At 49.7% G+C, this 15,486-nt stretch overlaps 1 protein-coding gene across 2 annotated transcripts in view; it reads left to right on the top strand.

Moving 5' to 3' along the window:
* The window catches only part of LAPTM5 (lysosomal protein transmembrane 5), a 34,030-nt gene extending 18,803 nt beyond the window's left edge, over positions 1 to 15,227 (top strand). For both annotated transcript variants that reach the window (XM_030539084.1, XM_030539085.1), the window contains exons 5-8: positions 1,131 to 1,256; positions 4,316 to 4,411; positions 12,266 to 12,358; positions 14,552 to 15,227. In XM_030539084.1, coding sequence (XP_030394944.1) covers positions 1,131 to 1,256; positions 4,316 to 4,411; positions 12,266 to 12,358; positions 14,552 to 14,626 — 390 coding nt within the window. In that variant the 3' untranslated portion in view covers positions 14,627 to 15,227. The remainder of the gene's footprint in view (positions 1 to 1,130; positions 1,257 to 4,315; positions 4,412 to 12,265; positions 12,359 to 14,551) is intronic.
* The last annotated feature ends 259 nt before the right edge of the window (positions 15,228 to 15,486 follow it).

Below are 15,486 nucleotides of genomic sequence, written 5' to 3'. Positions count from 1 at the left end.
TCTGGATGACAGGCCTGATTCACCATTGCCTTTCCCCTCTTGCCGTCAGGTGCCCTAGTGCAAAATGGGGGTAAAACTTCACCTTTTACATCCACTTTGCACAGAGGTTAACAATCATACAGGGGACCTGCTTTTCATTGGCAGTCAGAGTCTGTTTTACCAGCAGTCAGAGGTGTGACAGACACATGTGCAGACATACCTGAGCTAGCTTTGTTCTAGCTAGTTCCACTAAAAATACTGTGGAAGCTGCGGCAGCATGGGCTCGCTGATCCAGGGTCCCAGGGATGGGGGATGTTGTACAGCCCATGCTGACACACATGCAGGGCCGTCCCTACTCATACGCAAACTATGCAGCTGCGTAGGGCACCAGGAAATTTAGGGCGCCAAATTGCCCCAAATTTCCTGGTGCCCTACACAGCTGCATGCTGCATCCAGCTCCAGCAGCCAGCTCGATCCCCCGGATGGCTGAGCCGGCCTCTCATGGGCTGCGCACAGTAGGGCCCAGGAAAGCTGCCTCTGCCCCTGCCCCACTCCTTCCCCTCTGCCCCTTCCCCCCCCAAACCCTGTCCCCTGAGCTATGCGTCCTGGGGGACTGCAGCAGGGGTCAGGGTTGGACCCGCTCTGCACTCACCAGGAGGTGGAAAGTGGAGCAACCTGGCCCTGGCCTGCTACACTACCCCAGTTCCCACCCTTCCCCCAAGCCTGGGAGCCGGGGGAACAGAGTGTGAGTGTGGGGGTGGGCCCGACCCCTGCTGCATTCCTGCATTAGCTACTCCTGCCACCCAAAGCCCATGGGTGCAGCCCACCCCCACGGAGGCCAGGGGCACCTCCCCCTCAGCGGGGGCTGAGTAGGCACCACAATCTCTAGGGATGGCCCTGCACACATGCTGCTGTGGCTTCACAGCTGTTACCCAAGATATCTAGATGAAAGCCAGCATGGGAGTCCACTTGAAGGTCTATTTACACTGTCAGAGTGGCCTAAAGGGGCTATGGCATAAAAGAGAGTAAGACCCAAGTGCAGGACAAAGGAAAATCAGGCCCTTTGTAGCTAAGGAAATACCCACAAATCTGGCTCTTTCATTTAACCAGAAAATAAAGCCTTGATCACGCTGACATTTTTGTCTCTGTAGAAAGCACACACGAAGGTTCCCTTCCTGGCCGTGCAGTTACTGGATTTCTGTCTGAGCATCTTAACTCTTTGTAGTTCCTACATGGAGGCCCCGGCCTACCTCAACTTCCACTCGGCGAACCAAGAGGTAGGTCATAAATGAATGACAACCATGAGCCTGAACAAGAGTGTCCTGTTGTGCGTTAGCCTGTCAGGGAAACCAGCAAAATCGTCATCCTGTTTTTTTTCTGTTATGAAAAACGTTTCTTTAATACTTGCTGTTAGAGCAGCACCCTCAGCTCTGCTCCACTCAGTGCCAAAGGTCATCTCTAGGCAGGGGTGAAAGTAACTTAAGGGACTTACCGGTACATAGGACAGCGAGGGTCCTGAGTTGGGGGGCTCAACCAGAAGGGGCAGAGCCTCTGGTGGGAGGGGCGGGGCTGGGGGCAGACTCCTCCAGTCAGTCCTTCTGTGCAGCCTGGTGGTGATTTAAAGGGCCTGGGGCGCCCAGCCACTGCTGCCAGCACTACCCTGGGGCTCCAGCAGCGATTTAAAGGACCGCAGCCCAGGACCCATTAAATAGCTGCCAGAGTCCTGGGGCTCCCGGCTGCTGCCACTACCCTGGGGCTCTGGCAGCAATTTAAAGGGCCCGGGATAGTGGTGGCCCCAAGCCCTGGGCCCTTTTAAATTGCCGGGCCCTGGGGAAGCTGTCCCCTGCCGGTACGGTTGGCTGTGTACCGTCTGTTTCCGGTATACCATACCGGGCCGTACCGGCTTACTTTCACCTCTGTCTGTAGGACTTTCTAATCAGCATAACTGTGCCCTTCCCTGGCAGTTTGCTTGTGCAGTCATCATTTCTTAAAAGCACAACTCATTTTGCTGCGGCAAATGTTGTGGGTGCAAATTAGATTGGCAAAACTGGGAAGCTGGGAATCAGCCTCCCTGAGGACACAGCTTGACTATAGCTCTCATGCAGCAAAGCACCAAAGCTAGGGTTGTCAACTTTCTACTTGCACAAAACCTAACACCCTTGCTCCGCCCCTTCTCTGAGGCTCCACCCCTGCCCCGCCCATTCTCTGAGGCCATGGTCCCTGCTCACTCCACTCCCCCCTCCCCTGTCTCTTGCTTTCCCCACCCTGACTCACTTGCTCATTGTCACTAGGCTGGCTCAGAGGGTTGGGGTGCAGGAGGGAGTGAAGGCTCTGATTGAGGGGGCAGGATCCAGGGTGGGACCAGAAATGAGGAGTTCAAGGTGCGGGAGGGGGTTCTGGGCTGGGAAAGGGGGTTGGGGTGTGGGAGGGGGTTGGGGGTGGGGCAAAGGAGTTTGGAGTATGGGAGTGGGATCCGGGATGAGGCAGGGGGTTGGAGTGGGAAGTGGTAAGCACTCTGGGCTGGGGGTGTGAATTCCAGGGTGGGTCCAGAAATGAGGGGTTTAGGGTGCATGAAGGGACTCTGGACTGGAACAGGGAATTCAGGTATTTGGGGTGTTTGGGCTCCAGCTGCGGGTGCAGGATCTGGAGTGGGACCAGGGATAAGGGATTTGGGATACAGGATGGGGATCCAGGTGGGACCAAGGGGTTCAGAGGGCAGGATGGGGATCAGGGCTGCGTCAGGAGCCTGAGGCTCAGGGGGGATGAGGGATCCAGATGGGGGTGTGGGCTCTGGGATGGGGCTGGAGATGAGGGCTTTGGGGTGCAGGAGGGTGCTCCAGGCTGGGATCAAGGGGTTCAGAGGGCGGGAGGGGTTCAGGACTAAGGCACAAGAGAGGATTGGGGTGCAGGCTCCGGGCCATGCTTACCTCAAGCAGCTCCCAGAAGCAGCGGCATGTTCCCGGTCTGGCTCCTATAAGGAGATGCAGCTAGGTGGCTCTGCGTGCTTCCCCATTTGCAGGTGCTCCCCCCACAGCTCCCATTGGCTGAGGTTCCCAGCCAATGGGAGCTGCGGAGCCAGTGCTTGAGGTGGCGACAGCGTGCTGAGCCCCCTGGCTACACCTACATGTAGGAGCCAGAGCGGGGACAGACCACTGCTTCCGGGAGCCGCAGGGAGTCATGGTAGGCAGGAAGCCTGCCTTAGCCCCGCTGCACTGCCAACCAAACTTTTAACGGTCTGGTCAGCGATACTGACCAGAGCCACCAGGGTCCCTTTTCAACCGGGTGTATCAGTCAAAAACCAGACACCTGACGGCCCTAACCTAAGCATGTACCAAGTCCAGGCCTGCTCAGCAAACCAATTCAACATGCTTAACTTTAGCCACAAGCTTAAGTGCCATTAACTTCAATGGGTTGGGATCAGGCTTTTAGGTAACAAATTAATGAGTTAACATTAAGTGAAAATATTTGGGCCAGTTCCATCAGAACTGTTTTTCTGTGGAAAACTGAGGTCTTGGTGAAACTAGAACTTTCATGAAAAGTGTCTGCTTTCTCCAGAAATGTTTTTGTTCAAAAAGAGAGCATCTGAAAACTGGCATTTTGTCAAAAAGAGAAATACTTCAACCAAAAATGGAAATACTGCTGATGCAAAAAGAGGACAGCATGGTGCATCATGGGAGATGTAGTCTGACCAGGGATCCTGGCCTATTGAAGAGAATGGGAGCATGAGGCACCTGAACTATAGCTCCCAGGAGGCACTGCAGCAGGATTTCAGAATCAAACTATATGTTTTTGGTCAAAATATTTTATTTTTTTGCCTAAATATGTTGAGGGTTGATCCCCTCCCCCACAAAAAAAACTTGAATTTTTCCATTTAAAATGTAGATTTTGTTAGTTTCTTTCTTTCATTTTTGTTGATATTTTCTGTTTGGGGTGGGAGGGACATTCTGACCAGCTCGAGATCTGCATTTGCTGATCAGAGCAAGGCATTTTGCCCATAGACCTGCCATTACCCATACCCCTATCAGAGTGGGTGCAATTAAAGGTGGGGGCTAGATCTAGGCAGGGTTAATGAAAGCCCCGATACAGGCCTCAAAGCATCAGCAGACACCTGGTTATCAACAGGAAATGAAAAACTGTTCCCTATGGATTACTACTCTCCCACTTCAGCGGAACCAGAATGCTTGGTCCTTTAAGCCATGAAAGCTTTCCCTGGTAACTGGGAAAGCAAGGAACGTGTCTCCAAGGAATCAAACCAAAACTGTCAACTGATTTCATCTGGCCCTTGATGTTGGAATAAAGACATATGACTATCATGGGCACTTCCCTTTCCTTTCAGAGCTTCCTGCCCAGCCAGGAGAAATTGTCTTCCGAGGAGTATGCCAAAGTGATGATCACCTTCACCATCACATTCATTGCTGTCCTCCTGCTAAAGGTAACCCGCCATATCGCCTAGTGTCCCAGGAAGGTTGAGCAAAAGTTTGCTGCCCCTTGAGACATGAGGAATTTGCTCCTCCTCTCCGGTCCTGCTGTTAAAGGCACTTACTAAGCTCAACAGGAGCTGTGCATGTAAAGCAGAGCTTAGATACTGGAGACAAGTGTAGGAGAGAGGTCTGAGATTCAGATGATTCTGTTCCCTACCTCTGCAAACTGCAAACATGAAACAAAATCTCTCCAAGGCTCCCTCTCTCCCCACTCTTTATAGATGACACTGGTGCATCAACATCATGAGCTGGGAACAAAAGATAAGGGGCTGTTCGGTTGGTGTGTGCCAAAATAAATCAGGTCAGGACACAGTGGGTCAGATTCTTGGCTGGTTAAAATCGGTGTAGTTGCACTGACGCCAGTGGAATTTACTCCAGTTCACAGTAGGGTGACCAGATGTCCCGATTTTATAGAGACAGTCCTGATTTTGGGGTCTTTTTCTTATATAGGCTCCTATTACCTCCCACCCCCTGTCCCTATTTTTCACATTTGCTGTCTAGTCACCCTAAGTTCACACCGGCTGCGCTGCGGGGCTGGTGCTACCCCTAAAATGTAATTAAAAGCACACCAGCTCCTAACTCCCCCTTATCTTTTAGAAAATCCTTTTGTGATGGAGTTTTCTATTCATCTCTTAATGGCTCAGAGAACAGGTTTTTCATTGACTAGTTTCAGACCACTTCAGAAAACCCCAGACATCTCCAGCTAGTTCAGCAGATGCTGCCTGAATGAAAATGCTATTTGTCAAGTGGAGATTTATTTTTAAATTAAGATTCTTCCCAGGCAGCCAGACTAGCCAATATGAAAGACAATGTCTTATCTGATTGCACTCCTGACATGACTTCATCATATCTTTCAATATTAGCAGAGCAGGGAGTGGGGCCTGGGGGCAGTGTAGAATCGGACTGGTAGGACTGGCATAGTACTAGGCGCATTCCAGGAGAGGGCTTAGCGCCCCTGGCAAATAGAACCCAGCTTGAATTTACTACATGTTTAGCTAGATAGGTATGTAACATATCATGGATTTTCACCACAAAGCTTTCCTCCTCATATGCTGGAGACAATAGATAGAAGGGTGTGTGAATGTAACTCAACTCCTCTGAGATGGAAAATGTGCCGTGGCAGTATAATGCCCGTGTGTGTGTGTGTGTTACACCAGTAAAATCCAGACGTCAATGGAGCTATGCCAGTCTGCACCAGGTGAGGATCTGGCCCATATTGGCATGAATAACTCTTACGTTGTGCAAGGCTAGGGCTGTGTGGTGTTTAGATGTTGCTTAAGCAGCAAAGAATCCTGTGGCACCTTACAGACTAACAGACGTTTTGGAGCATGAGCTTTCGTGGGTGAATACCCACTTTGTCAGATGTTGCTTGTAATTATTGGAACTGGGAGCACTGATTGTTGGGAGTCTGAAAGGAGAGGAAACAGGAAGGCGGGAGGAGGAGTTAAGGAGGCTGAGTGAGAGTTACAGAGGGTGCAGCAGCAGCTTGGTAAAGAGGTTTCCACTGTAAATAAAGTCTTGTTGAAGCTTGTTAATACCTTGCCTGCTTGATACAACAGGCTGGTGCCCAGTGAGTAGCTGATTTCTTTGCTGGGGGATGTGATAGTAGCAACTGACTTCAACATGGTGACTTGCTCCACGAGGCATTGTGCACAAGAGGAGTCGAAATGCCCTGAGGTTGAACCTCAGCTGGTGCAAATCAAGATTAACTTCAGTGGAGTCTGTAGAGTTACCCTGGTGCTAGTGAGAGGAGACGTGGGCCTACAAGGGGGGTAGGGTCACAGGTTTCAGTGATGTGTGCCGGAATGCCTTTTGTTTATGGCCATATGAGGGGGAATCCTGAAACTTTTGTCTGTTGTAATATGGGGTCACTGCATGTAAGAGGTTGAGAAAGATTGGCATCATCACCACCATGTGGCATGTAGGGGTACATTGTGCTAGGTGCTGTATAAAGAACCAAAAGATAGTTCCTGGCCCCAAAAGTTTACAATCGTAGACAAGAGACAACAGATGGGCACAGAGGGGGTACGACAAGGACCTAAGAGATGGGGCTTTTATCTCATCCCTGTGAGGTTCTCTCACCGCCTGACTGATCTTGCTGTTAGGAAGTAACTCCTGCTTCTCAGATTAAATTCACCTTTGACGGGGCTCTTGGTCGCCATGGCAATGACAGGTGAATCTCAGCTACTCCTGACTGACAGCAGAATGCAACTCTGCTCCCTGAAATTGACAAAGACACATCACCTAGAGCTCCATGAGCCAGATGCTGTGATATTCCCTTCACTTTCCTCTGGTGCATAATGACACTGAGGGCTGGATGCAGAGGCAGCTGTGGCTATTCAAATAAGGGACAAGTTCCAAGCGATAGAGTTTTCATGAGGACCATGGTTACAAATGGAAACAGATCTATAAAGCCATTTGGTCCATTTAGGCTCATCAGTTTCAGTTCACTGTCCCTCCCCCTGGCCCCCTCCCAGGAGAGCATCTCAAGGCCCACTGGGCCAACCCAGTATCTTTTTGCCTCAATTGCCTTGCCTAATGGCCCATTGCAAACATTTATTGTCTCTCCATTCCAACATCATCGTTCCTGTATATCTGGTGCCATCTGTTCGCCTTCTAACTTGACATTACTGCCCCATAACTCTGTCCTCTACACTCCACTCCAAAACAGAGCACAGCGTGCAGGAGGGCAAGCTATTGATGAGAGAAGAGGGGGTCATGACTGGGGCCCTGCCAAATTCACAGTCCATTTGATCAATTTCATGGCCAGAGGGTTTTAAAATTGGTCAATTGCACATTTTCTACTGTTTACATCTAAAATTTCACAGTGTTGTAAAGATGGGGGTCCCAACCCCAAAGGTACCCAGAAGTGGGTCTGGTCTCCCGCTTTTCCTCCCACAACTGCCATATAAGGGAAGGACAAGTCCTATCCCTCCTGAGTCCGGCAGGGACTTGCAGCTAGGAGCCCCCTGGATGGGGCGCCGCCAGCAGAAAGGAGGAGATGAGATTTAATGGGGAAGGGCTTATTTCATGGTCTGTGACACGTTTTTCACAGGCATGAAATTAGTAGGGCCCTGGTCATGACACATGGGTTTTAGTCCCCTGTATGCCACTAACTTCCTGGGTGACCTGTAGCAAGTTGCTTAACCACTCTGTGCCTTGTGTTTCCCATGTGCAAAGTGAGCCAGACGGCCCAGTGGTGAGGGCACTAGCCTACAATGTAAACGACGTGGGTGCAGTTCCCTGCTCTGTCATAGATTTCCTGTGTGATGTTGAGCCAGTCAGATAGCCTCTCTGTGCCTCAGTTACCCATCTGTGAAATGGAGCATGGGAGGCTAAATATATTATAGATGGGCAGTGCTTTGCAATCTACAGATGAAAAGTGCTAGGTGTTATACTCATCTATCCCTTGGGGTAGGGAGAGGCGATTGTTATCAAGCGCTTTGAGATCCTCAGATGAAGAAAGCTTTAGAGATATAAAGTGTTATCAGTATTATTGCAATTATTACCTATTGTTCAAGTGATGCTATACAAGCTTTCCTGGAGATTACAGGTGTACGGGAGAGGAGGAAAACAGAGGGCCAGAATTGCAGAGCATACCCTTCCAGAGCTGTATGTTTCCTCCCCAGCCACGTACACTAATGGGTACCCGGGTCTGATGAAGACTTAAATATGCTGTATCGTAAAGGTAACTAACTTCCCCTCCACCACTCACAGGAAAAAGGGCAGAGGAGCTATCAGAAACTAATCTGCAGGCATGGTGGGGAATGGGAGGCAAGTGGGGATTTTTAACGTACTTTAGCAATCAATTGTCAGTGTCATTTTCTTATGACGATTAGTTCTTTATTAGCATGAGACCAGGCCTGGGCACTTCAGCACCCCACGAGCCTATTGCCAGATTGCTAGCAATGAGAATGACATGGCAGACATTCACTCCAATTGCCATGCGCCTGGCACGTCTTCCCTTCAATTCAGTCCAATGCCATCTGAGCATGGTGGCTTAGGGCCATGTCCCATTACATCTAACGGCACCTTGGCAGCCCCAAACCGCCCCGGTGCTTGCTCTGTATTATTTCTCTCTACGGCTGGTGCCGTGCAGCTGGATGGGTCGAAGAGACTGGGTAACCAACCGGGACTGTCAGCCTCGTGCTAACTTCACTGCCCAGTGGAGCTACAAGTGGCAGTGAAGGAAATGAGCCGCAGAGCCATTTCTCTTTGGCATCCATGCTCTGGGCACCCAGGGGGTCTGCGAATCAGAGCAGGGGTCTATAAACACGATGCAGACAGCTATGCTTAGAATGCAGCCTGGGTTTTAAGATTAAATGCAGGTAACTCCCTGCAACTTTAGCAAGAGTCAGAGCTGAATGAAGTGCTGAAGTGACTGTGTTTGGGCCTTCTAAACATCCCGGTAAGGTCATGAGCAGTATTTGATACAGCCAGGGGAGAGATACCAGAGAGCTTGTGTCATATCTCCTGTGGAATCCACCTGAAAAACCTCTGGTGTGTCTGGGTGAGAGAGGACATTTGCTTTGATTCTGAAGCTCTAGAGGCCTAGACTGTAGAGATTTCACAGGTTCAGGGCCTGCTCTTATCAGCAATCCAGGTCCTCAGTCCCCATCTTTTCCTGAGCTCCTTCCTACTCTTCAGCCTTCTCTATGTTTTCTTGCCTGCTTCTGGGTTTGCCATGGCAGCCTACCCTACTCCCATGGTGCCGTCACTCCCTCCTAGCCTAGTGTCAGACCCTTTACTCCAGAACAGGATCCTGGTGCTTCCTCTCCTGCCTAGGCTTGCTCTGGGTGACCTCCCTCCTCCCGGGGAGTAGCTACAGGCTCCTGTCTTTGCAGGTCTCTTGCTCCTTTCAGTGTTCTGGCTTTATCTTGTAACCCAGCCCTTCCCCTGCTGGCCTTCACTCTCAGTTAACACTGGCCCTCCCTTTCACAGGTGATACTAGGTAACCTAATTGGCCTCTCAGGCCCTCGTTAACCCTGTCAGGGCTGGGGGGGGGGCACACCCCATCACACCATCCAGTTCATCCTCCTCCCATCCAGCGCTCACAACTTCGTGAGTCCCACAGCTCCTAGGACAAGCTTCCCAACCCTCAGCCAAACTGCCCAACAGCCACCAGCACCCTCCAGTTGGACCCTCACCCACAATGCAAAGGAGCTTTTAGACTGGGATTTCATAAGTCACCTAAGAGAATTAGGTGCCCAAGTACCACTGAATTTGTGCCTAACTCCCTTTGGCCTGGCCTGAATGGCTTATATTCAGTCATCCTGCTGTTAGGCTGAAAGATGATTTTAACTGAGTTTCTAACAAGCAATAAACTTGCCTTTTCCCACACTGAAATTACAAGAGGTAGGTGGCTGCAGGCCTGAATTTAAAGGCTCACACTTGGCATTTGGGCTCCATATTGGTTGATCCCTTTTTTGGACTCCATTTCCAAGGACATAGTGGCAGGCCTCGAATTTTGCTTCCTTCTTTATTTGCAAACCGATATTCCCCTGAGTGATCCTAAGAACAGATGATCCCGAATTCAGAGCCTAACCTGGGCATACTTGATATTTTTCAGACACAGTCAGCTTTTTTAGGGGAAGATTCTGCTGTCACTGAAACTGGCTGAAATTCAGGCAAATTCCATCATCACCTTCAGTGCAGATATCCCAGCGGAGGCTAATATCATGGATGGCAGGCTCTGTCCAATAGGCTGAGATTTGCAACGGAATCTAAGAGATTTAGACACCCAAGTCCCTCCGAATTTCAATGGAGTCTCTCTCTCATCCTCTCTATTTCAGAGTATTGTATTTCCACCCATTACCATGGCACATTCTATGTAAAATCAATAGCAAAGTTCTTAATGGAATTTGTGGTCCTGCTTTGAGCAGGGAGTTGGACTAGATGACCTCTTGAGGTCCCTTCCAACCCTGAGATTCTATGCTTCTGTCTGGCACATTTCTCTTTTTGGGGTAAAAATTCTGCTTGGGGTGGGATCTATGTGTGTGTGTGTGGTTGATTGATTTGTTTCAGGGTAATTGTTTTGGTTGGTTGGTTGGGCGGGCGTATTGGGTTGAAAGGGTATCAGTGTTGGGGTTTATGAGCAGGAGGAGGGACAGGGTTGTGAAGTGTCATTGTTATAGCACAAAGGCCTTTCCAAGAACAGGGTTTTGCAGCGTTTCCAAAATATGTTGAGGCTCTGGATTCACCTGATCTCCTTTGGAAGTTTGTACCACAGTTGGATCCCCTTGACTGAGAATGTTTGGTCGCAGCTCCCATGTGCTTTGGCCTCAGCCAGGGCCGGTGCTTCCATTTAGGCGACCTAGGCAGTTGCCTAAAGTGCTAGGATTTGGGGGGCTGGCATTTTGCCACCGTTGGTGGCAATTTGGCGGTGGGGGATCCTTCTGCGCTCCGGGTCTTCGGCGGCAATTCTGCGGCGGGTCCTTCACTTGCTCTGGACCCGCCGCCAAAGTGCCCCAAGGACTGGGAGCCACAGAAGGACCCGCCCTTCGCAGAATTGCCGCCAACGACCAGGAGCACTGCAGGACCCCTGCCTAGGGCGCCAAAAACCCTGGCGCTGCTCCTGGCCTCAGCTTTGTGTTCTGCGTTGTCCCAGAAAAGAGCATTTATCTCAGTGGTTTATGATTTGGGCATCTAACTCCCTTAGGCTCATTTGAAAATCCGATCCTTAGTCTTTTGCTGACACTCTGTTTGGGGTTTATTTCAAAGCACATTCCAAAGTGCATTTGAAAGCACATGCCAATAAAAATAAGAGATGCATGACTTCGCCTCGCTGCCCATAGTAAAGCAAATGTTTATTTAATATGTTAGGTTGTCTTGGGCCGCGGTCTGTCAATTGATCCATTTTCCTAGAAAAACTATTTTTTCCATCTTGTAAAACTCTCCAAGGCCAGAGGCTATTTTACCTGAAAAGTGGAACTAATGAAAGTATAACAAATTGAATAGGCAAAACTTTCAGGTCCATTCCTGTTGGAAAGTATCCTTCGTGTTTCTCCTGGAGGGCTGAGGTGCAAAGGTTATGGCCCACGGTGCTTTTTCTGGGCGATTGCCTCACTCAGAAAAAAAAAAAATCAAAGCAAAATACATTGACCTTCCACCCAATTTTGGGCTCAGTTCTGCTGGCCAATCTTGTCCTTGATCCATCAAAGCCTGAAAGCACTTGCTAAACTTTAACCACATCACCTTGCAAAATCAAGACCTCTGTGGCAGGGGCACCAGAATAGGTGGTTCCAGGGGGCCATGGTCCCATCACTTTTCACCGGCTGTAAGGGCCAGTGACAGGGGACGGGGCAGAGAGGAGTGAGTGGAGGATGGGCTCCTTGGGGGAAGAGGTAGGGTGGAGGCGGGGCCCGAAGGGATGGAGCAGTGCAAGGGCAAGGCTCCGGGACAAGGAGCAGTGCGAGGGCGGGACCTTGGGGGTATGGACGATGTGATGGTGGGGGCTTGGGGATCAGGGAGAAGGGGCGGTGTGGGGGTGGGGCCTCAGGGGAAAGGGCAGTGCAGGGGGCGTGACCAGGGTTCAGGCACCAGTGCCCCCCCAACACTTTTAGGGCACTTCCGGCACTCTTTGGGCCACTCAGAGGTGGGCATTCAACAGGGCAGATCTTCTATGTCCCAGGTGAAGGACCCATGGTGAGACAGCTGCGTCAGGGCCCCAGGGAGTGTGGTGGACAGTACTTAAGGGCCTCCAATTCACAGGAATGGCAGCAGTACAATGGCAGATCTAGGACAGCGTAGCAGTGACTCAAAAACAGTAACACAATGACAGACTCCTTTTCCCTTTTGATTTTCAGGCCTACATGTTCAAATGCGTCTTGAGATGCTACAAGTACATTAAAGCCAGCAAGAGAGAGGAGGTGAAAGTCCTGCCAGAATTTGCTGAGAAGGTGAGAAGTCCCGAACGCCAGCTCCTGGTGTCCCTCACAAAAAAGGCAGGGTGTGGATGGAAATGGGGCACACCGGCCCAGATTACTTAATGCAGAATTGAAGCTTCCATTAACCTCTATTAGAGGTCTGATGCACCCCCACGTTACTCCAATTTTAATGTGGTGTAAAACGATTTAAACTAGTGGAGTTACACTGGGATACATGAAAAACTGGAGTAATGTAGTGCTGAATCAAGGCTTCTCTATTGCAGGAGATAGAATCATAGAATATCAGGGTTGGAAGAGACCTCAGGAGGTCATCTAGTCCAACCCCCTGCTCAAAGCAGGACCAATTCCCAACTAAATCATCCCAGCCAGGGTTTTGTCAAGCCGGGCCTTAGAAACTTCTAAGGATGGAGATTCCACCACCTCCCTACGTAACCCTTCCAGTGCTTCACCACCCTCCCAGTGAAATAGTGTTTCCTAATATCCAACCTAGACCTCCCCCACTGCAACTTGAGACCATTACTCCTTGTTCTGTCGTTTGCCACCATGGAGAACAGTCTAGCTCCATTCTCTTTGGAACCTCCCTTCAGGTAGTTGAAAGCAGCTATCAAATCCTCCCTCATTCTTCTTTTCTGCAGACTAAATAACCCCAGTTCCCTCAGCCTCTCCTCGTAAATCATGATCCCCAGCCCTCTCCCCTGATCATTTTCCTGCCGTCCACTGGACTCTCTCCAATTTGTCCACATCCCTTCTTTAGTTGGGGGACCAAAGCTGGACACAATACTCCAGGTGTGGCCTCACCAGTGCCGAATAGAGGGAAATAATCACTGCCCTCGATCTGTTGGCAATGCTTTTCCTAATGCAGCCCAAAATGTCATTGGCCTTCTTGGCAAGAAGAGCACACTGCTGACTCATATCCAGCTTCTCGTCCACTGTAATCCCTGGGTCCTTTTCTGCAGAACTGCTGCCTAGCCACTCGGTCCCTAGTCTGTAGCAGTGCCTGGGATTCTCCTTTCCTAAGTGCCGGACTCTGCACTTGTTCTTGTTGAACCACATCAGATTTCTTGCATGATACTTGGGGTCTGTCTACATTACCTGCTGAACTGGCAAGCAGCGATCGATCCAGCAGGGGTCAATTTATTGCACCAAGTCTAGAAGCAATAAATCAACCCCTGAGCACTCTCCCATCAACTCCTGTACTCCACCACCATGAGAGGCACAGGCAGAGTCGACGAGGGAGTGACAGCAGTCGACTCACCACAGTGAAGATACCGTGCTGAGTATGTCTAAGTACGTCGACTTCAGCTACGTTATTTATGTAGCTGAAGTTGCGTAACTTAGATTGACACCCCCCCCAGCGTAAGCCAGGCCTTGGATGCTTGAATGTGAACCAATGCAGAGCTGTCTTGCTGAATATACGGGTAGCCTGAATCAGGTGTTCTAAGGCTTTGCCCTAGAAAAACACTTAAGCAAGTGCTGAACTTTGAGAATCTAAGCAGGTCGCTGAAGTCAATAGGACTATGCTTAAATTCAAAGGTTAGTTCTTTGCTGGACTGGCATCTAAGCGAGCTGCGATACATCCTCATTCATTTCAATGGGGTGTGAATGCTGAAGGCCAGCTGGAATATTTTTAGCTATTTCACTGCTGACCATTTTAGCAGAAACTGCTCTGCGATTGTGCGTGTAGCTGCTGAAAGGCCATTCCAAAAAACATAAGGACACCCCATACAAATAGATTGATAATCAAGATGGTTGAAAAGCAGTAACTCCCCCCCCAATAAAAACACCCCTCAAAAAAACAGATGTGAAAAACTGAATTGAAACATTTTTTGTTGTTTTTGTATCTCAAATCGGAAATTTCAACCAATTCTAATAACTGTCCAGCCGGGAGAGTGGGGAGCCCAAACACTGTGGGTCTGACTCTTGTGGCTGGACTATATAGAAGCTTATGAATTTGCTACTGTTGTTGCACTAGCAATCTGGGTCATCTGGCTTAGGCTGTAGCATTTTCTGTCTTTTGATTCAGAGGTTCTGTGTTCAGGCTTTACCACAGGCTTTCATTTGCCAGTCCTCCCTCCTTCATAAGCCATGTCGCTCCCTTCCCACTCTTTTGCCCTGGGGAAAGAAACACATATGAGGGAAAATCCAATTGAAACATTTTCCTGTTTCCAGAGCAAGGCCGGGGCTGTAATGATTTCTTCCTTCCAGGTCATGCTGCCGTCATATGAGGAAGCCGTAGAACTGCCCCCTAAGGAGTCACCACCACCCTACTCAGGAGTTTAAGCCCCAGCCACTGAGATGGGACAACGTCTCTGCTGCTGTGAATGCCTCTTAGCTTTTGTGCCTCAACTGGCCAATGCTCAGCCTCCCTGAATAATGCCTCTGTTCTGGGGAGAGCGTGCTCTGGTTCATTGGACTTGGAGTTCATAACGATTTCAGTTTCTGCTGTGAAAATAGAAGTGTCAGGTCTGATTCTTCTCTCATGCTGGTTTCATCCCAGCACAGCTCAGTTTGCTTCCAAGGAGCTACTGCTGATTTACACCTCTCTCACTGAGAGACGAATAGGACCCGCAGAGTAGGAAATAGAACCTAAAAAAGCTTTTTGCTGAGCGAGCCCAATTCTGAAATATGCTCGGTTACCCAGCAGCTTTTAATGAAGTCCTAAGGAGGAAGGACCAGCAAAAGGCAGATGATTCCACGTGAACAGCGGTGCAGCGCTCAGCCTGCCTGTCTATGCTACTGAGTAGGAGCGTGTGATCTGGCTGTCGGAAGTGCTGGGATCCTTACAATATTGCCCTGCTGTTTTGCACCTCCTCGTTTTTGTGGTTTTGCTTTTTGTGTGTGATTTGAAAAAATGAGTTTCAATAAAAGCTAATGGCGTCAATCCCTGGCTCTGTGGCTTCGGTAGAGCGCTGTCCTTGCAGGCGGAGGAATATAGCAAATGAGCAGCTTTCCTTTTAAAAGCGACTCTGTTGAAAATGCCATTGTGGGGTTTTAGGTTTATTTTCACTCACTGACTCCAGATCAGATCGGCATCATTTGCAAGTAAAAAGACTAATTGCCAGCCCTGCAAACTCTTACTGTGAGGCTTCCTCCCACTCCCAGTTGGAGGGAGGCCACTCAGGCTAGTCTGATGGGGTCAG

This window comes from Gopherus evgoodei, chromosome 20, assembly GCF_007399415.2.
Source record: "Gopherus evgoodei ecotype Sinaloan lineage chromosome 20, rGopEvg1_v1.p, whole genome shotgun sequence".
In the NCBI taxonomy this organism is placed as follows: domain Eukaryota; kingdom Metazoa; phylum Chordata; order Testudines; family Testudinidae; genus Gopherus; species Gopherus evgoodei.
The sequence above is the reverse complement of the archived record's forward strand: the minus strand, read 5'-3'. Positions and strand labels throughout refer to the sequence as shown.